General features: G+C 40.5%; 1 protein-coding gene across 2 annotated transcripts in view; it reads left to right on the top strand.

Moving 5' to 3' along the window:
* Positions 1-22,430, top strand: part of camkvl (CaM kinase-like vesicle-associated, like) — a 40,724-nt gene that overhangs the window by 9,446 nt on the left and 8,848 nt on the right. The window contains exons 2-3 of one of the 2 annotated variants that reach the window (XM_079675430.1): positions 7,621-7,653; positions 21,456-21,562. In XM_079675430.1, coding sequence (XP_079531556.1) covers positions 7,645-7,653; positions 21,456-21,562 — 116 coding nt within the window. In that variant the 5' untranslated portion in view covers positions 7,621-7,644. The remainder of the gene's footprint in view (positions 1-7,620; positions 7,654-21,455; positions 21,563-22,430) is intronic. The other variant, XM_079675431.1, reaches the window with a different exon arrangement.

Here is a 22,430-nt window from a genome sequence, read left to right as displayed (position 1 = left end):
ATAATGGCTTTTAATGGATGTAGTAAACACCCTCTGATTCTTCAGTGGTTGAATGTGAATGTTTCCCACTGAGACTCTGCGGCTGAGGCGCAGAGAAAAGAGTCCCCGGCTCTGCTGCAATCTGAAACCTCCGTGTCCACGACAACAGGGATTTCTCCTCACAGCAGCCAGCGTTGGTTACAGATGGTGATGGTAGAAGATTAAGAGGTGCATCTATCCATCAACATGACTTGTGGAACCCCCTGTGCAATGTGACACAGTGTTCGCTCCCTGCCACCAGATTTTGGTGGCACGTAACGGTCCTTAAGTGCCCCAGGGGCTTGGAGCTGTTTTTGACAAGGACATGGCAAACATAAGCCAAGCAGAAACTAAATTAAGGTGAAGAGGATGAACCGGCACACAATAGAGGTGGGAGCAAAAACCCTGGTTATTTCCCCCCCACCACCTATGTTACATAAACATGAGCTTGAAGCTGAACTGCAAACACAGCATATGTTTATTTTTCCCTTAACTGAGCCAGAGGTTTCTCATGTCATCTGCTTCATATCCTCCAGCTGAGCCTCTGTCCCCTGGTGAACCTCAAACTTATTCTTTTTTTTTTTTTAATCATATTTTTGATTTAAAAAGTGTTCTCTGGGAAACAATACTCTTGAGGAATATAGCCATATGGCTACATCTGCAAATATGTTTCTAAGCATAGGGCGCTTTGTGTGTTACATCATTGTACCATTTCCACGTATTAGTATGAAAGTACAACTGACTCCGATAATGTGATGTCACACCAATCGAGGTAAAAGCTTTAGTTAGCGTGTCATGTCATCTATTTTCCCAGAGGTATGCTATTGTAGTGCATTATGCAAAAGACAGAAAACATTAGTTAACCTACTCTCTTGTCATGCATATTTCAGAATGATCGGAACTGGTCACGCACCACCAACCAACCCACACACACACACACACACACACACACACACACACACACACACACACACACACACACACACACACACACACACACACACACACACATGCACACACTATTGAATAATCATATAAATATTACAGGAATACTTCCAGCAGCAGTGTGTTTATATGATCCTCACGCTCTCAAAGACTGCACATAATTGTACTTGTATCATAAAGGTGACACTAAATACAACATAAAGGCTTAAATATAGATATAAATATTATAGATTATAGAATAAAATAGATACAGGCAAAAACAAAGAAAAAGGCACAATTTAAATCCATCGGATATTTCAGCACCACGGACAGCGCCATGATTTCAACATTACACTGCACTGATATTTCAGAGCCACAGCTTTATTGTTTGGTGGAGAAAAAAAACAATATTTAATTGTATATTTGTCAGCCTACTTTTTTCCGGTTGTTACTCTTTCAAATTATTTTTTAAAATAATATGAGAGTTTAAGCAACACAATATTTAAAATGGCACCAATCCCAGATTGAGATCACTGCCAGAATTGTACCAACTGATCCACAGGCCAGGGATCTGTTCACCAAATTTCAGCCAAATTCATTTGTAATTCAGTATTACATGAGTTTTACCTTTACCCATGGATACACAATAAGAACGGATTATATGATTATATGAATACTTTCGTGACGTTTCGCTCTCTCAAAAGTTGGGCCATTTTGTCTTCATGCGCCAATGAACAACTCTCATAGGAATGAACGAGGCCCCGCCTCCCACGCTGTATCCAGGGTTGCGGTCGGATAGTTTAAAAATCAGCTACTAAGTTCTAACCCTATCTCCTATTCCTTGGCCTCTGAGTGAAACGTCACGGGGTTAAGGGATAGTGGATAGGAGAATTCAAAAGGACTTAGGAGAAGAGACTGCGGTACTTTAGAGAATCCGACTGCACTTTCACTATCCTACGTGTTTATGATGCGCCAGCGGACGTCATTTTGATTATTATACTGATGAACGTTCAAAACAAAGCACTTTGGCAACTTACCACATACGTTTTAAAATGCTTAATAAGCACTGTAACTTTCATGATATAATTTCTCCGTCATAATCGTTTGTTTCCGTGAACGGCCGACTGTTGTGTGACGGCAAATGCTGCGGCTGCAAGGCATTGTGGGGCAGCATTTTCTCCTCTCCTTTCGGTTAGGGAGGTCCAGTGGTTCCTAAGCTAAAGGAGGTTATAAAGGAAGTTTGACACCTCCTTTCCTATCATCTAGAGAATTCAAACGGCACTTATCATGGCTGCCACTGAGGGACTTCCGGGTCATTTCACTCCGTTAGGAAGGTTCCTAAGCGTAATGGACTATTCGACTTCAGCCCAGTTCTTATAGAGAGGCGAAGTCCCTCCTTTTCCGGGGGAGCTCCATGGGACCTTATTTCGGAAAAAGTATCTATTGAAGTCAATGGAGAAAGAAAATTTATCTTTCGATCCCGTTTGAATTGTGCCACAAATTACACATATGATGTTTGTCAATTTTGAAAGATAATTTTGCAAGTCAAAAAAATTAAAATGTGTCGTGAAACTGTGAAGTAACACTTTTTTTTTGGTGTGAAACCGCTCAATGAACTACATCTCCCGTCTCGCACCACACACCAAGACGGCCGTTGCGTTGGCACATTTCACCTCTTTATTTCAGAATGAGGCGAAAAGTATTAAAAGAGGTGAAAATCACTACAAGTCTGGGCGTGTCGAGAACTGTACATTACACACAAGGGGAGTTAGTCGGTTCCGTAAGAGCCAGCATGCGGGACCGGCTTTACCAGGTTTCGGTGAGTATCACAAGTGTAATGTGTAACATTAATGACATCACTTAGGCGACTCTGGGATTTGTATTCTTTCTAGTTGCGTATTTTTCATAGTCTAATATTTCAACAGTTTTACGACAAACTATGACTTACATGGAAATTATTTTTTAAGATTGAAAAACATCATATGTGTAATTTGTGGCACAATTCAAACGGGGTCGAAAGATAATCTTTCTCTCCCCATTGACTTCAATACATACTTTTTCGGAAATAAGGTCCCATGTGTCGGAAGTAGATGGACGGGACTTCGCCTCTCTATTATACATCCATGATATTGACAGACTGATATATCTTTTCCAAATTGGCACACTCCTTCAAGGCTCAAAGTCAAATGTTAACCATCTCTCTTTTAATATTTTATTTTGAATGCTAATTTTCTTATATTGTTATATTTCTTAAATCAATTTCAACAGTAGGTACATTTCAATATTGTCAAACCTAAACACACAATTAAAATAATTTTGGAATAAATGAATGTATTTTTATTGAAATACAAGTTTAAATGTTGTCATTTACAGCTGCTTAGCGATACTTTTGGTTCATTAAAAAATATCCTCATTCCCTGTAGTTTGTATTTTATTGCAGTGAGAGCATCTCCTTCAAACAACTGTGATTACTCAAGTGTCTTGTCAAAAACTCACACAGATAAAGGGTGTGTTTTTCCTATGCTTTGTCGTAGTATGCTGAATAAACCAGTATTTAAAGCCTCGTAAATACATATGTGAGGAGAACCCATGAATTAGTAAGGATTTATCCTTTCCCAATGGCACTGTAGTGTGAAAGAAAAAAAGAGAGAGGGACTGTAAGCAACACAGAAACAGAGGGGATTGAAAGGAAAGACAGATTAGGGGACAGAAGGGCAATGAAGATGGAGAGACAGAAAAGAGTACTTCATTAAAGTGGCATTCATTATCTGCGATCTGTATATGCTGTCCTCTCTTTCTTGACATCATCATCCGTCATTCTCCCTCTCCTCTTCCTGTCCCTGTTTTTCCTTTTTTGTGCCTCATATCTTATCCTCTTTCTCTGTCTGTCACATTTCTCTTTCCTCTTACTGTAGGTCATCTCTCACTTCCCTGTGCCTCTCTTGTCATCTTCGCACCTTGCCTTATTTATCTCGTCCATTCCAATCTTGTGTGAGTGACTGCCGTGGCCTTTTATAAGGAAGGCATTAGGAACAGAGAGAGGAGAAACAATCCTGGCGTGGTTTTCCTTCCTCTAAATAGCCTCTAACATACTCCACCTGGCCCAGTTTCCCCCTGTCTGTCCACTCACCTGTTAATTGGGGGTTTTCGTCTTGCTGGTCCAGACAGAACAGAGCTAAATTGGGAGCTTTTGGCTCTCTGTTTCTTTGAGTTCAGCAAAAAAATGGTCTAAAACTGGGCTAGAAACTGGGCCAGCAAACAGTAGCTAGGACACAGATCAAACAAAATGACTTAAAAGATACAAATGAAACCCACAAAACAACTGAATGTAATCCTGCTATCAATTCTACTGATTAGAAGAAAAGAAGGACATACGTAATTATAACTTTTGCACCAATCATTATGAGTAACAGTCACTTATTGCTCGCTCTTTATGGTCGTCATTAGGAATTTTTTATTTGTTTTTCTGCCACCATCCTCGGCTACATCGCCCCATTACGTAACACCCCAAGCTGTTGTAAAGATGCATCCAACAAGCCACTGCTTTATCAGACTGTGGCTCCCCCTTGGATCGTAACGATGGCTGCCAAAACAACTTCCCCTCAACTCCTGGTAGCCTTTCTCCTGAACAGCGATATTATGTAGCTAAGGCGAGCTAAGGACGGTTGCGGCACAGCACGTTTTTAATTGAAAACAATTACAGTAGGGACTTTGCACCAGAGGGAATGGTTAGTGTTGATGGAGACAGATACAGGCAATTAAACATACTGGGAAAATAAGGGACATTTAACATGCTTTTTTCATTGGATCAGCAGGGAGGAGATAAGTGGAAAGGGTCTCCACTCTCTCCACCTGTGTTAATTGCATGGATTGAGTCAAAAGTTCTCGTCCTTTCTGGTGAAGGCTGATACTAAACATAGAGACGGATAGGAATCAGGAGGAGTTGGCTGTGGAGAGTTCAGCAGCTGAAATAGCAGCTCCATAGCAGGGGAAAAGAAAAAGAGGTCAGAACTGATCCGGATTTATTGGCTCAGCTGGTCATAAAGGAGGCTTTATCCTCACATTGCATTATGCAAGACAAGATCTCTACGAGCTACAGGTGAAGGATGACTGCTCAGCAGACACAGATTCTCTCTCTCTCATTTTCCTCCTCCCGCATGCTCTCTGTATATTTTCTCTCTCTCCCTCTCAGGATGGATGAGTTTAATACTGAGGTGGTTGGAAGTGCATTCTTTACTCTGACTTGTGGAATTAATAGCAAGCTCTCCCCCTCTGATCCCCCCACATCTTCTCCATTACCTTGCCCTCTGGCCTTTGCCTTTTTTTCACTTCACCTCTTCTTCTCCCTGCTCTCTCGTTCTCAGTCTGTACCATTACTGAGGCATCACATTGATTTCTTAAATGGGTCTAGCCATCAATAAGAGATACCTTTTTAAAAGGTATTGATGCCTAGTCTGACTGTCGGTGTATCATTTCTTCACTCGTTCTCTCACTTTATGCCAGATGCTCGTACATGCAGTACCAGAGCAGCCTAGGCACCTCGGGCAGGATCTAAAAGGAGCTTCCAAAACAGGAGATATGGTCTTCTCTGTCTTTTAACAAAATACCAAAATAGATCTGGTGCAGCAGTGGATAATATTGTTGGTTTCGCTCATTCATGAAGCACAAACTCATGAGTTTACAGTTTCATTGAGGACAAACAACCAACTGCCATCTAATTGTATGATCAGTGTGCATGGTTTGTTCTTTCACTACAGTAAAATAAGTATTTGTCATTACGATATAATATGACCACACGCTTATATGCATTCAAGTAATTAAATATATCAGCATAACTAATGGATAATCTGCTCACAAAATACAAAAACCCTAGGAAAATGTACAGATGGTCTTAATGCTTTGAAGAGACATGTTACTGAGACTTTGGCAAACAAGTGTCGGTGGGGGTGCAAGGATGTGTGGGCTTTTAAGGAAATAACCACTCCAGTTTACCTCACCAAAAAGAAAGCTAGGAAAGCAATAGCAAGTAAAAATGGCGAGGAAAAAGCAACTCAATTGGAGAAAATCTAAGCATGCTCTGCCTTTGCTCTGACCTGGTTCCAGTTAATCCGCCTACTTTACACGATGAACATTACCTCCACACTGTATTTATAGAGCCTTTTGCTCTGTGTTTTTGTGTGTAAGCCGATGCGTATATGAATGTGATTTTGTACATGATTGTATAGTAAATGTATTAGGCCATGTCATTTAGGGGCATTTGAAACCCTTGTTTAATACAACCATCAATCCTTTAGGCTGCAATGTGTCACATATATACTGGTCCGAATTTAAAGGTCCTCTATTGTACTGTTTTTCATCAATATATTATAGTTCTCAGATATACACAAAATATGTCTCTGACGTGTTTGGCTCCAAACACCAAACAGATCATGCATTGTAGCATCCCATAATCCCCTCTGTTTCAGCCCTGTTTCAAAAGTGCTGATTCTCTGTCTGTTACTTCAGATGAAAATAAGAAGCCACTCCCCACGCCCCTCTGTGAGATATTTGGTTAAAAAAAACACAATGATGCTCTAGGAGGAGATTCAGGGGATAAGGTTTTTTATTTATTCAGTTTTGTTATATCACTTGGTTCTTCAAAAGGGGCTAGTGAGACACTCCAGCGGCAAATTATAATTGTATGAATAAAATAGTAGAGATTAAATGCTGACAACGATTTATGTAGATAAGGTGCCTCGGAATTGCACATTGCACCTTTTAAAGTTGGAGAAAACTGTTATTCACACAGCCATAAGTGGTTTGATCCATGAAAATAGAAATGACTTGCCAACATCTTTCTTGAAAAATAATGTAAATTATTTATGGCAAATGTGATTATTGCTAGCGAAAAGTTGATCCTTAAAGGGAAGTGAATGCTTTGGGACAGGCTGGCTTGATTGACAGGTGCCACCTTCATGGTTCAGTGTTGGCCCCTCAAAGAACCCAGTGAATGAAAGATTGTTTATTAGCCATGTTAGCAGCTCTGTAAGGCTATCCATTAAGGTGCTTTGAGCTAAATGCTTATGTCAGCATGTTAACAGCACCATAATATGACTAGGCCCAACTAAAGATGTGTTAAATGTTGTTAAAATTCATTGCGAGGCTGACAGGAAGTTTAATTGCAATCCATCCGGTAGTTCTGCAGTAGTCAAAACATATTACATTACATTACATGTCACTTGTTAGACGCTTTTAGCCAAAGCGACTTACATACTCAGTACTGTGGGCAATCCCCACAGGAGCAATTTGGGGTGAAGTGTCTTGCCCAGGGACACAACGACATGCTGACTGCAGTTTCATATTTCCCTTAAAAGTGGTAATGTACATCTCATAGTGAATGTTTGAGGCGATAGGATAGCCATAAGTATCTGTACAAAATGTTAAACCAGTCCATCAAATGGTTGCTGTGGAATTCCAGTCCGAAACAAAGTGACAACCCTATTGATAGAGCCACTTAGATTAAGTTATAAAGTGCAATAAACAAAATCTTACAACATAAATGGAACTCTTTTTGTGTTAAGTAATAACAACATGACGGTGTTAGGTAAATCAATGCAAATTGTATGTAAATTCAACATAACTGCGTTAAGAAAATACAACATAACTGTAAGATAACTTGTCTTTTTTCCATTTACTTAGCCTAGTTTCGTGCAACCGGTTGACATGACTAGAGTAAGTACATTTGACATTTCATTTCTTTGTGTGTATAGCCTCTTAACTAAGTTTGAGTGTTAGTCCAACAGCTAGATGTCTAAGTCCTGTTCTTCACTCCCTTCTCCTCAGCATCCTCCCTCAAACAGACAGCCATTACCTACATGTAGGACCTGCAATCAATAAAGCAAAATGTATCCTTAGAGGCATTAAAGACGCCCGCTCCTTAGAATCATGAACTTTAGTTACATGTGCACTTTTGACCCATAGAGAAAAGAACATTTCCATTCCAGCCTTTGATAAAACAGAGACTCTTGTGCTAAAACTGTACGCCAGGAGAACATTGTACACACGCTCACCTCCAGTCAGCTCCACAGGTGTACTGGATGCTATAAGGTGTGAGCAGTATACCCACACACTGTTTAAAAATAGAGGGGCCTGACATTCCTACACAAAGCTTCACAGCAGACACCTCTCTGTTGAAATGATCTCCATCCTTATGATTCTTATCCAAAACTTCAATCACCACTCCTTTCTTCTCCTCCTCCTCCTCCTCCTCCTCCTCCTCCTCCTCCTCCTCCTCCTCCTCCCTTCTCTTTCCTCCCTTTTCTCTCACCAGGGAAGGGATTTATCTTCTATAATTCTTCCATCATACTGAATATTTCACAATAGCATTTTTCCCATACACACATTCACATGCTGACTTTCTCATAGAAATGTTCTCAATTTCATTCCCTCACTGTCTTCACATCTGTCCTCTTCTTGCTTGTCTCTCTTTCATTCTTCCATCTTTTTGTCAATGTTATTCTTCTGAATGGTCCTCTTTGTCTGTCCTTAATGCTCACTATCCATTTGTAGATGCTCACTTGGTCTCACATTCAAACACACCTACTGCTTCCTCTTTGTTTGTAAACACAGGTTACTTATGGCGGCAAAGTTCACCACTATATAAACTGCAGCGTATTTATCACCAGACAGGTTGTCCTTAGCAATTTTTACATTTAACTTTTCAGATAGGTGCTAATGTTAAAAGAGTCAGCACATCAATGGAAATTGCGTGGGAATGGTACTCATCTATGAATCATTTGTGGTATGCAGCAGTAGTCTATTTCCTTGTGTGTGTGTGTGTGTGTGTGTGTGTGTGTGTGTGTGTGTGTGTGTGTGTGTGTGTGTGTGTGTGTGTGTGTGTGTGTGTGTGTGTGTGTGTGTGTGTGTGTGTGTGTGTGTGTGTGTGTGTGTGTGTGTGTGTGTGTGTGTGTGTGTGTGTGTGTGTGTGTGTGTGTGTGTGTGTGGTTCATTCAGCCCCCACAGTTTGGATAATATGCTTTTGGTCTCGAAAATAAGATTCTTCTTTTAATCATCATTGTTAATCAAAGCTTTCTCTCTGTGTGTTTTTTCCAATGCCTCTGAGGCTCTAATCCAGCCACAGAACAACAATGCCTGGGCGAACATGTCCCTTCTTCTCCTTCCCATTCATTGTCTTTCTGTGATTGCAATGACATTCACACAAGTCAGACGTTTTATATCTGGGAACACAATTTAATTGGAGACGTGTGATGTCTCATTAGAGGACCTGGTTGGCATTTCAAAGTTTGAAGCAACTACACAACAGCTCGGAGTGTGCCTTTGGCTACTAGAGTTTACAATTACTGCTCCTGAACATTTGAGAGTAATCAGAGATGCAGACTATATCTGGAGGTTATCCACCAGGATAGGGCTGCTCGATTATGGCAAAAATCATAATCTCGATTATTTGGGTCAGTAATTGATATCACGATTATCCATTTACTTTGAAAACATCAATTTATTGGATAATTTTTTTTTAACAGTATGTTTTTAACAGTTGATTACCCTGAACTTTAAGTATAATTCAACTGAAAAATCAACAAAAAAAATGTAACAATAATAATAAAAAAATAATCATTTTATTTGATTACGTTGTTTTCGTAATCGTTGCAAGCCATAATCGTAATTGCGATTAAAATACACCAGGCAGCACTGATACCTTAGTTATTATTCTGATGTGAAATCAGAATGTAACACCTCCACATCTTGACAGGATGATCTGCATTCATATGTAATACTTATGCTTGGAGGTTGTTTTGTTACTGTGATGTAAAACATGCACAGATTATTTATTATGGTATGTGGAACTTAACTCACAAAAACAGAAAAATTGAATAAATAACCACATCAATGGCCCCGAGTTTAAACAAACCATCAGTATATGTAAAGACAAATACAGCTAAATTACATACAGTCTATATTGACGGCATTGCATTTAAAGTGTTTATAATATTGGCTTACATTTGTCTGCCCTTAGGAATGCCAAAAGAAAGACAAAAAGGTGAAGACAATTACAAAAGTTTTAGGTATTGTTACATATTCATTTTGTGAAATCAGGACCCAGATATTTCCTCAACACAGATTTCAAAGCTGTTTCCATGCAATCCTTTCCCCCTGAGTTGTAATATCATCTTTGAGGGTCTTCTCACCTCAGATTGAAGTTAAAGCTCCACTCCTCCCTCGTCATGCATTTCTTTCTGCGACAGATGGAATTTAGCCATTGCTTTCTGGATGAAGGGTTTTGAAATTGGAAATCCTTGATAGGGCGCAGACATGAGTGGACCGCTAGTGCAAAACGATGTTTAGAAAGTAATTCTCTGACCTGTGTGTGTTTGTGCATGTGTGTGGGGAGGCTCCATCTGTGTGTGATTACGTGCTGCTCACATGCTCAAGCCGAATCATGCCCGACAGCCAATCTTTCATCATCATCATCCTCTTCCTCACTGATACTTCGTTCTTTTTCATGTTCGTCTTTCTTCTTTTGTCTTTTTTCTTAACCTTCTCTCTCTCTGTCTCTACCCCTCTAACTTTCCCACGAGAGCCACTGACCTCATTTTCATCTCCAGACTCGTGCTTGAGCAGGCTTGTTTTCATCTCTCATCACATATGCAAACGTGCAGTGGCGCAAGTGCAGATTTGTAGTTCAATTTGACAGTATGTGCAGATTATGATTATCTTTCTAAAAGCCTCTAGTAAAAATTGAGGTTGGCTTTTTTTGCTTTACACCCTGTGCAACAGCGGACCGGCATCTAAAGTCATCTGATATGACTTTTTCTGCCAGCTTTTCTATATGTAGCATCTACGTGTGTAATGGAAACATCTGTGTACTTAGTCCCTGTTATGCTTCCCTGTGTGTGTGTGTGTGTGTGTGTGTGTGTGTGTGTGTGTGTGTGTGTGTGTGTGTGTGTGTGTGTGTGTGTGTGTGTGTGTGTGTGTGTGTGTGTGTGTGTGTGTGTGTGTGTGTGTGTGTGTGTGTGTGTGTGTGTGTGTGTGTGTGTGTGTGTGTGTGTGTGTGTGTGTGTGTGTGTGTGTGTGTGTGTGTGTGTGTGTGTGTGTGTGTGTGTGTGTGTGTGTGTGTGTGCCTTCAGGGTTCAGATCACTGCAGATGTGACATGGGGGGAAAAAATGCACCTTCCACAAACTGAATAAAACCTCAAATAGCAGAGCTGTCACTTATTCCCCTGACACTGGAAGGCAACTCATGTAAAGGATCAAATGAGCAGCCAAATTATACATATATGAAAAAAGAACAAAGCTTATGAACACTAAACTAAACTCAATCTGGAGAGAATACATTTCTAGAATAGGGCAGAGTTGAATTAGTGATTGTTCTTAACATTTAATGATAATGTATTATGCAAAGCACTGTCGGCCATTCTATTTGACCAGTTATTCAGTCAGGTCAACTGAGAAAAGTTCACATGCACATTTACAGGCTTATGCTGTGCAACAGGTAGTAGTAGGGGGAAACGCATGTCACCGAAACACCTGACCATCTGTGCTAACTGTTTTATAAAACACAAAAAAGAGTCATGCAGTTCAAATCGTGTTTTTTTTTTTTTTTAAGTTGCGGTCATTGGTGCAATTCTGTTCTGTAGAAGTTTTTAATTGACTATGTATATAATAAGCTGTTCATAACTGTATAATCATACAGGTGTGTTGAAGGACATGCTAACTGTGGGACATTTTACTTTGGAGCTTTATGATCCTCATCTAGCATCTCAGCCAGTGTAGATGTAAAATGAGCTACGGAGAGGGAGGTTTATTGTGAGGTGAAAGTGGAGGAATGGAGTAAAAGTGAAGATGGTTGAGTTGTCTTTGTTGATGATGAGCTGACAGTCACTGTGTGTGTGTGTGTGTGTGTGTGTGTGTGTGTGTGTGTGTGTGTGTGTGTGTGTGTGTGTGTGTGTGTGTGTGTGTGTGTGTGTGTGTGTGTGTGTGTGTGTGTGTGTGTGTGTGTGTGTGTGTGTGTGTGTGTGTGTGTGTGTGTGTGTGTGTGTGTGTGTGTGTGTGTGTGTGTGTGTGTGTGTGTGTGTGTGTGTGTGTGTGTGTGTGCGCAAACTGAGGTGTGAATTAAGCCTCTCAATTGAAGTCTTTTATTTTATTTTTTAAGAGGCACTCTATGCGGTGTGTCTAAAGGGGCCATGTTTGGCCACAAAAGGATTGAATTAATGCAGTCGTGATCAATGAGAAGACACACACACAAACACACACACACAAACACAAACAAATAGATACTGGGAAAGAAGATGGATGCAGTATATTTGATTCCCCAGAAACAAACAAGGAAGTCCAGCAAGCAAATCCGTGGCTAGACACATGAACATGTAAATGTGTGTTTGTGTGCATTAGTGTCTGGTTGTGTTGACAAAAAGAATGAACAGTGTTGGTGTGTGTGTGTATTTGATATACACAAGTGTATCTCCAGCATCCAAAAGTGGATAGAGTGTCACGCACATTAGCGACGCTCCCTTCTTCACACTGTCCTTCTGTCTGTTCAGGGCGTTTACGTTGCACTCTGCGAGGTGCTCGTGTGTCGGCGCTGACACGAGTCTTGTTATTCACCATTTTTATGTTTGACACGTGAGCCATGTGCGACATGGTCGTGTCTGCCTGACAAAGCAAATTATTCTGCACCACAAACTTTTCGCATTAAGTCTATTTTTCACAACCTGCAAGCATGGGTGAAGCACGAAATATACATTTTTTTTTTTTATCTCTTACTTGTAAATGTTGTTTGTACCACAAGTAATTTTTACCATTCAGAGATATGGCATAGTTTTCCTCAAACTAAAATGTGCAATTTAGGTTCATAAGGATTAAAGGTGGGGTAGTTAATTTTGGAGAAACCAGCTCGAGTGGGCTAGAATTTGAAAATAAACCGCCGGAAGAAATCTGCTACTTCCTTACAGAGCCCCTCCTCCAACACACACGGACTCGCACATGACCAATGAGGGCAAGAAATAAGTTTGTGCACAGATGGAAGGCTGACAGGCAGGTAGGCCATCCAGTTATTTTAGCCGGACGGGCTAAAATGATTGGTCGTGCTTTTTACAGTACTACGACTATCGGGATGTTAAGAGCATTCCATGGAATATAACAAAAAGCCGAGCCCGTTTCTCAAACTCACCTACCCCACCTTTAAGGGTAAGCATTGTCTTTATTGTATTCCAACGCTCAGCTCAGTTGTAGCTAAGTAAAGTTCCTTTCTATTTCTCTTCTATGTTCTCAATCTGATTTGGGATTGATAGACAAAAACACTACCTCTTGTGTAAATAGTAGGGATGAAAATAGTTTCTGGGTTGCGATCGTTCACAATGTTTGAATTATACATTTGTCTCACAACCAAAACAGAAACTGACATACTAACTGACGCAGGTCACAGATCAGGGGCCAGGGCAAGTTGGTTGCTCCTTAACAGCGTTTGTGAGCGAGCATGCTATGGCTCATGTAAGGATGACAAGCTAACAAGTACATATCAGCATTTTCAAAAACCTTTTTCCCCGTCCTCATTGTAGAGCAAGTCCAGCTATAGCAAATCAACACAACTGAAATGGGAGAGTGTTTGTAAGAAATTTTATTTCCCGGGATAGAAAATGCCAGCTTGGTTTTTGATTGAAAGCTAAAATAAAGAAAACAATCTGTGTTTTTAATTTAAAAACAACATTATTGTTTACACAGATGAAAAGACAAGGCCAACACCTCAAACAGAAAACTGACTCCTTCAAGAGGCAGCACAGGTGCAACACTGCTTTACATAAGCAGTGAGAAGCATTCACCAAAACACAGAAATATGTGCTATGACCAGTCTATGGCTACGACACACTGGGCGTGACGCGAGCTTTCAAAGAATGGGACGTATTGATTTTAAATTGTATTAAATGCACTGTTGTGTCCTGGCAGTATGTATGTCCTTGCTCCACGGAGAAGCACACAATTCTCTGAAGGCACATGTTCTCACAGCTCAATAATGATTATTGTCGTTCCTATAAGGGATGTGGATGCAACGAATATAACAGCTTTACAATCTTGTACAATACGATAGCCCTACCGGTAGATTGTTAATCCGCTCTCTCTTAACTTTCAATTTGATATCGGTAAATGTACACCTTTTATAGCACATCTTAGCTATATACTTTAATGATGGACTCAAAACATCCAGTCTTTGACTCAGTATTTTAAAAAACTGAACATTAGAGGGGGGACATTTTGCAGATTGTTGTTGGATGGCATTACACTGCACAGGTGTTCATTTTGTTCCATTCACACCTCAGTGGTGAACACAAGTGTTTTTTATAGTTAAGTCAACCTGGAGCATTTTTTGCCACTTGTCAAACCAAACAGCTGTTAAATAGATTGTGGCGCAAGTATGAATCCTAAATCCAGGGATTAGTTAGTTTACATTCCCTCATCTCGAAGTCAACAGTTTTTTAACGTGTTTGTGGTTAAATGCTTTAAATAAGGGCAGTGGTTACCACAAGCTTAAGAGATTTTCAGGTTTTGTTACAATATAAAATAGGTGTTAGCGGCAATATGTTGTGTCTGTGAACACAGATTGTTTTTACTGCACAGCATAGAAAGTTTAAGACAGACCAGACGGTTCAAGTGATTGTAAGGAGAGACAGTGAGCAGACTCATGCTTTTGTACAGTCACATTTCTGTAAATTCTCTCAATGTGTAAATGTATCCCCGCTTATGATCCTGCACTCACCTCCCCATCACTCACTGTCTTGCTCGCTGTCATGGAGCTCTGATTTTATTTATCTTTTTGGATTTCACAAAACCCAGAGAGGCTTGTTCCTGCCTCTTTTTTTATGAGACTCTATATGTATGAATGTTTTTTTTTTTTACTTATCTGCACCTAGAAGTACACACACACACACACACACACACACACACACACACACACACACACACACACACACACACACACACACACACACACACACACACACACACACACACACACACACACACACACACACACACACACACGTATACACACACACACACTATCCATCATTCAGTGTGTGTTATACATGCATTGTCTGTGCCTCCTGGTCTTGCCTCTGGCTATTCTGGTGTCAGAAAGTGCAAGACTGTCAGCCAGAAATTCCATCATCACCATAAGCAACACACACACATATACACACATACGCAGACTTCTGTCAAAAACAACAACAAAAGGCCCTATGTGGCCCTTCTCCCTGGGGACACACTTACTGTGCAAGACCTGCACAGATCCACTCTCCTAATGAGGGGACAGGAAACAGAGGACACACAGGGGGAACAGCGAGGTGAGGAAGGAAGTATTTCTGACAGTTTAGAAACACATGAATTTTACTGTGTGTGTGTGTGTGTGTGTGTGTGTGTGTGTGTGTGTGTGTGTGTGTGTGTGTGTGTGTGTGTGTGTGTGTGTGTGTGTGTGTGTGTGTGTGTGTGTGTGTGTGTGTGTGTGTGTGTGTGTGTGTGTGTGTGTGTGTGTGTGTGTGTGTGTGTGTGTGTGTGTGTGTGTGTGTGTGTGTGTGTGTGTGTGTGTGTGTGTGTGTGTGAAGATCTTGGTATATTTCACACGTGACGTGTCTGCATTTGGAAATGGGTTTCTCTCACTTTCTTTTTCTGGGCATATGTTATGAATTTTCATTTGAGCATTTCCTTATTAAGCCTGTTTCACTCCTTGTGAATGCCTTCCAGTCACACACACACACACACACACACACACACACACACACACACACACACACACACACACACACACACACACACAAACCTTCAATGAGAGCCGTTCTGTGAGCAATAAAATAAGGGAAGTAGTGTTTATAACAAGCTTGAAGAAGACCCCATGCTTCGAACTCAGTAGAATACGCAAAAGTATGGGTATGGGTCTCGAACACACACAAATACCAGCCATTATGTGTTATACACACGCTTAAGTCTGTTGACTGTACATTTCTGTCAGTGTGACTGTGAGTCAGTGTGTATTAAGAATAATGATCCATTCATCCTTTATTTCACTCGTGTCCTGTAGTACACTCGATTTTAACAAGCACAGTAATTCCAATAATAATTGGCACTTCATATGCTTCTCCTTTGCCTCTGGCTCAGTTCTCCCCTCCTGTGTACTCTGTCGCGTCCTCCAAACCCTTTTATTTGTCCCACTTTCACTCCACAGCTTCCTGATCAGGCCTGGGACCAACCTCGGGCTGCAGCGTGCTCCACTCAATATCAAACACACTTGTGAACGCAGGCAATGAGCTTGGAAGGAATGATCAACAGTTTAATAACATTATATCTTAACGGAAATAAGTTTTAAAGGCCAACATTAATGACAATATTTAGTGTTAGCTGCGTCTACAATATTTATTGTCTAATTATCTCCTAATTATACTCACTGCAATTCTTAAACAAGGTTGTCAATCTTATTAGAAATTCCTCTAGGGAATTTAAACCGTAAGCACTATACAGATGCTGTCTATTTTGGCCATGTTTTCTTTCTGGGTTGAGTCAAGTAAATCATGAATGGTATTGATTGATCAATACAGAACAGGCTGCAACTGTCATGTCTTGTTATGCACACATAAAGACACACACAAGAAACACATCAATGTTTTTCAAAGCAGAGACCAAATATGCGGTAATCATCATTGCAAATCTTATTAAAACCTGATTGTAATGTTGGGCTTAATTACCCCTATGAGGGCTTTCTGGAGACAGAAAATACCGTTCATTAAATTGCAAGTGTTGTGCATGTGTGAGTGCCTCTTAAATGTATTTATTTCATTTTCTTGCTCACACGAAACATACACCAAGGGGCTAGTGCAGTAGGATTAGTGCTTGTAAGGTGCGGTAAAGGCAGACAAGTCCACAATCTTCCTCTCTGTTTTTCCCATTAGTGTAACAGTTAGAACATCAGGGGTTGCCACATCAGTCATAACCCCTGATGTTCGTATCCGCCACCTCGGTGAGGAATTGCCATGATTAAACCGTTCTCATCTGAACTCTACTAAAACAGGAATGGATGAAAGCAAACAATGAGATAAAAACCACGTAAAGGAAGTGAAAAGAAGAAAAAGGAAAAGCAGGAAGAGAGAAAGCAGGCAAGAACAAAGAGGAAGTGAAATTACCCCGCTGTCTCCTTGAAAGGATGAACACATTATTTTTGTGGTATACACACCTGTGTCCATGCTCCTGCTGTTAAGATTGGGTGACATGTCAAACACTAATGAGACACGTATATATTCAGTATGCTCCTCAGTCACATAAGGACTGACGTATAGTGACATGCACTGATCATGTATGTGCCTAACATACACGTTAAGATGTACACGTGTGGTGTACATCGCTAGTATTTGTGTGTGTGTGTGTGCTTGTGGTGAAACGTGTGTGCTTGTGTGCCTGTCATCTCTTGTTTACACAGGCGTAAGTAACATGAGGTCAGCAACAAGACCCTCTGCTACTCCAACTATTCTCCTGAGGCGAACATTGACATGCTTGTTATATATATTTTATGAACACACACTCACACACAGCCTGTTCATCTTATCGGACCGTAAATCTGTGTCACCTCTCAACAAAACTGATGCGACATGACTTAATCGCGTTGTGCAGATATCAGGATTTGTATGGTGGTGATGCTGATAATGTTTGTGATGTTGTTTAGTATTGCTGGGCATCTGCATGACACTGAGTGATGAGGACACACCCAAGCACTTGAATGATAAAATATAAAGACTGTGGGCAGCAGTTTTGCCATTTTCAATTATTCTCAGTTTACTGTAGAGACGCATTACAAGCCAAACTACAAACGGCAGCTTGTCACACATAACATAGCGCCTCTGTAAGAGACTGCTTCTACTTTTCTCATTCCTTTTTCCCCCTGCAGTTGGACTGAGCACACGCTTAATAGGAAAGAGAAGAGTGCCAGTAAATAGCAGATTTTCTTAGAATAACCTTGACACTGAGAACCTCTGAAACGCTTCCCCTCTGAGCTGATATAAAGAGATTCTATTCCTTTTGATTCATTTTTTTTTTGCCTTGCTGGAGCCTAAACACAACACTTGAGAAAAAGCACGAAGACACACTTATGCACAGAGACTTGCACAAGCAATTTGAGGCTGAAGATAACGTGTGATGCCTTGGTGTGCCTTCACACCTAAGCCTGTGTGTGCCTGTGTGTTAATGGGTGAGCAGTTCAAAGGTATATGCAAATTGTAAAACGAGTGAACTGTCAACAATTGCATGGTTTGATTAAGAACATGTATATGTTCTTGGATGATCAAGTTCACTTTTTTGACAAATCTGTAAAAATGGCACATTTATTATTTGGAGATAATTCATAATTTCAGAAAAATAATAAAACTACAGTTAAATTACCTGATCAGTTATTTACTTATGAACGAAACAACATAACAAACATGACACTGGATGTTCCCTCAATTTCGCAAGCCATGTACGGATAATTTTGTATGTATAGCTACAGAAATTATTTAATAGTATTTGAACACTTTAATAATTACTGCAGTGAAACGTCACAGCTCAATTTTAGTAATTCAAATCAGCCCCTGCTGCTGAGAGATCAGTAGTCTCTGTTTATGGTGGGAATGTTGCATTGCATTCCAATGCTTTCATTTCATCTCTGATATTGTGCTACTTCCATAGCAGATATTTAGAAAGTGTGCATATTTGTTTTGTGGACAGGTTTCCCATTCAGCGTACTTTGAAATGCTTCTCTGACTTTGGGGACAGCCCTTATACCCTGATAAAAATGGGTCACACTCCACATTATCAAACATAGCCTGTTGGCACATACCTACGCATTCACCCACCTGCACATACAGACAGATTCACCTGTGCAAACATTCACACTCACAAAGTTGTGAAGCTGTGAGGTGGAGAGGTACTCTCTATCTGCCTCTGCACTTTTACACTTTGTTCTCATGTACAGTCTTTTCTCTATCCTTTTCACTTAGTCACAGTATTTTCTTGCCTTTCTGTTCCTATCGTTTCTCATTTCTTTCTTCATCGCTTGTCTTTTTCTCTCTTACCTTCTCACCTCCTTTCTTCTCATATTTTCCCATATTCCCTCCTACTCTGTGTTAACTTCAATGTTCGTACTGACTGAGTATTCTGCAGGTATATGGTGTTTTTAAGGCATTTTAGTTTTTAGGGAAAGAAACAATCACCATGCAGTGGCACAAAAGAAGAAAAAAAAATCAAAAGAAAAGGCTAGATCATAAATTGGCTAGCTCCACATCAAACCACAAACAGCTAGCCAATATTCTGAGAACAGCTACCCTTCAATCCTTCAGGGAATACATATTGAAAAGGTCCTTTTAAGTTTCTACTAAAGTTGGACCCATTCTGACCCCAGAGGAAATTTTTTCAAGAACATTGATTCCTGGGTATAGATTTAAAATATGCACTCAAATATTTTTGCAGTATTTCCTAATAATAATAATTGGGAATGTGATGATGCTCTAACAAAATCAGAGAGAATTTCTATAAAGTGAGAGAGAATATGGTGGCCAATAGGGAGATTTTCTTTTTTTAGAGCAAGCAAAAAGCAGTGTAAACCAACAGTGTTCCAAAGTTAACATCTCAGAAAGTGATTGGCAAGCTCCTTTGCTGACATTTGTTGCTTGGCGGTTCTCACAATATTTCAATGGGGACATGTTGTTCCTACAGAGATGGACATGCTCCATTCACATCACGCCAGCATCACCTTCACCGCCCTGGCCATAACCATGGGAATGTTGTTGTGCTTACATAATCTTCTGGCGCGACTAGGCTTTTTCAATCCATCGCTAAATTCCCCCTCAGTTTCACTGGAGCATTACGCTCACACAAGGATGCACATATGGACACACATGAACACACACACAAAGACACACACCCTTCTGCTCAAACTCATATCTGCACATGTGACATATCCACATCAACCCTTGCTCTTTGCTCAGACACGCAGACTCGTGCATCCACACACATATACACAAACAGAGTATACCAGGGTACAGATTAGAGATTAGGGCCAGCAGTGGATTTACACAGTACTCTCCAGCCCCGCCTCCATCATAGATCACAGGCACCTCTGGCCCTATCATCTACTATGGCGATGCTTTACACACACACAGATGAAAGAGAAAGGGAGGATTTCTACATCAATGATAATCATTCCTTAATCCTAAATTAGCACCCGCGAAAAAGTCATTACCTTTGAGAATTTCTATTGTCTCCTGCTACTTAATACTCGTATCAAAATCCCAATGTTTCCATTGCCTTTCTTTCTCCATTTCTTTCCCTCACTTACACACACACCACAATCCTGCAGTCTCTACCATCACTAACATTAACCACAGCTCCCCCTCCTATCCTATCACATATTTCCTGAATAAGTCAATTCCATAAATGTGTCTTGACATTGTCCGAAGCGCCTAAGAGACATGAGGAAAACAATCTCCATTAAGGGAAAGTCAGGAGAAACATTAGAACATAATGATGGGAATTGGTTTTGTCAGGTATCTAGGGGAGGAGGAGGACCATGAATATAGATGGCTGAAGCTTCCAGGGAATCTGTCTCTTAGCAGATGGAGTGTTAAAGGATGTGGGTGAGGATTGCCTGAGGACTGTGGTGAGATGGTATATCGATTGCTGATTCACTATCTAGATCCTTGATTTACTACCTGGGCGTTTGGGACCTCCTGTGGGGTCACAAGCTATTTTAGGACGGACATGATAAGAGAGATGCGTTGGAAAAGTACATACTGTATGTACAGGTTATATATACTCGGTCATTGGAATGTATGCTGTTCAGTAGTGCAATCTTTCCGGCTCACAGCGAGAGTTACAGTAAGGTTAAAAGAGAAACTCAAAGCAAGTTTAAAAGGTCATGAACCACTGATCTAGATCAAAAGAGAAATCCAAACACACACCCACCCATAAACAGACGACAAACAAAAATCTAATGTTTCTGTCATTAAAAGCCAGTGCTCTCAATGTTACTCAGGGCACCATTGATTGCAAAGGAAGCCAGCTGCTGTAGGGACACAGGGACACTGCCCTTTTATAAATAAAGTTTAACTTGAACTTGACAGACGTTGCATAGAATCTGCAGACTTTAGCAGAGTAGAGAGAAGCTTAGTGGGTAGCTTAGTATCTGTTGACAAGGCTGGCACGCAACCAGGCTGCCAGAAGCGTTAGTATCCAGATTAGTTGAGAAATTGACTTGGCTGTATCTGTGCTTTTCCAATATACTGCATATTCTCAAGGCTAATAGTAAGGACACTCCCTTGGTGCCTCTGACTTCAACCACTGGAGGCTTTCATAATGTTTCATCAGTACCTCTTTTCCCCTTTAACATCCTTGTCTATGCTGCTTTCTGCATTCCTTTTATCTGTCTGTTACCTAAAGGTGTAACCAAATAATTAATGTTTAACTTACCCCTTTATAGTGCAATGATTGAAATGTCTTTTATTTTTTAGGTGAATGCCGTAATGCCATTTGGGTGCCTTGCCCTGCGAGATGGGCGGAATTACAATAGCCTGTCTGATGTCACGGACAAATATGAGATTGGACAGGTCCTTCGAGCGTGAGTACCATAACACTCTATGCATGCTCCTCTGTTGCCTTTTCCCCCATCTCTCCCTTGTAGAATTCATGGACACATTCCAGTATTCCCTAATAGTCTTTATTCCCTTCACGAATTATTTCAAATTGGATCATTTTCCCTGCAGATTTGGTTTGGCATATCAAACGTTTTCACTGAAGGAATGACAGAAGGTAAAGCATGAGGCGAGTGTGTAACAGTCACATTTATTCAAATTTTAGCCAGCCAATTGTCCATATATTTTTTGATCATGACAGATCGTGAAACACTGTAATTTATTCCATTTAAATATTCTGTGTCATGCCTAAAAAAAATATTTTTGGACATATTGTCAAAGCGCTGTGAAAATCATTGCCGCTTGACTGACCGAATACTGAAAGTTTACTTCTCATGAACACCTATCCTTGACACATTAAAGACACACACACACACACGCGCACACACACACACACACACACACACACACACACACACACACACACACACACACACACACACACACACACACACACACACACACACACACACACACACACACACACACACACACACACACACACACACACACACACACACACACACACACACACACACACACACACACCCCAATCAGTGTAAGAGGCCATATGGCAACATCAGCATCTGGCCTCTGAGATTTCTGCTCATCTTTTATATAACACACACAGACAGACACAAACATACACACATTAACTTCCCACATTTGCTGTACAAATTATGTTTACATTTTGAAATACTTGAATGTATAGGACTTTTCATAAATAATCTACATTAAATAAAAAAGAGAGGGAAGAAAGCGCCCTATTCGAATCTTCTCTGACTTCACTGTATT

The sequence above is a fragment of the Notothenia rossii genome, assembly GCF_949606895.1.
Source record: "Notothenia rossii genome assembly, chromosome: 4".
Lineage (NCBI taxonomy): Eukaryota > Metazoa > Chordata > Actinopteri > Perciformes > Nototheniidae > Notothenia > Notothenia rossii.
The sequence above is the reverse complement of the archived record's forward strand: the minus strand, read 5'-3'. Positions and strand labels throughout refer to the sequence as shown.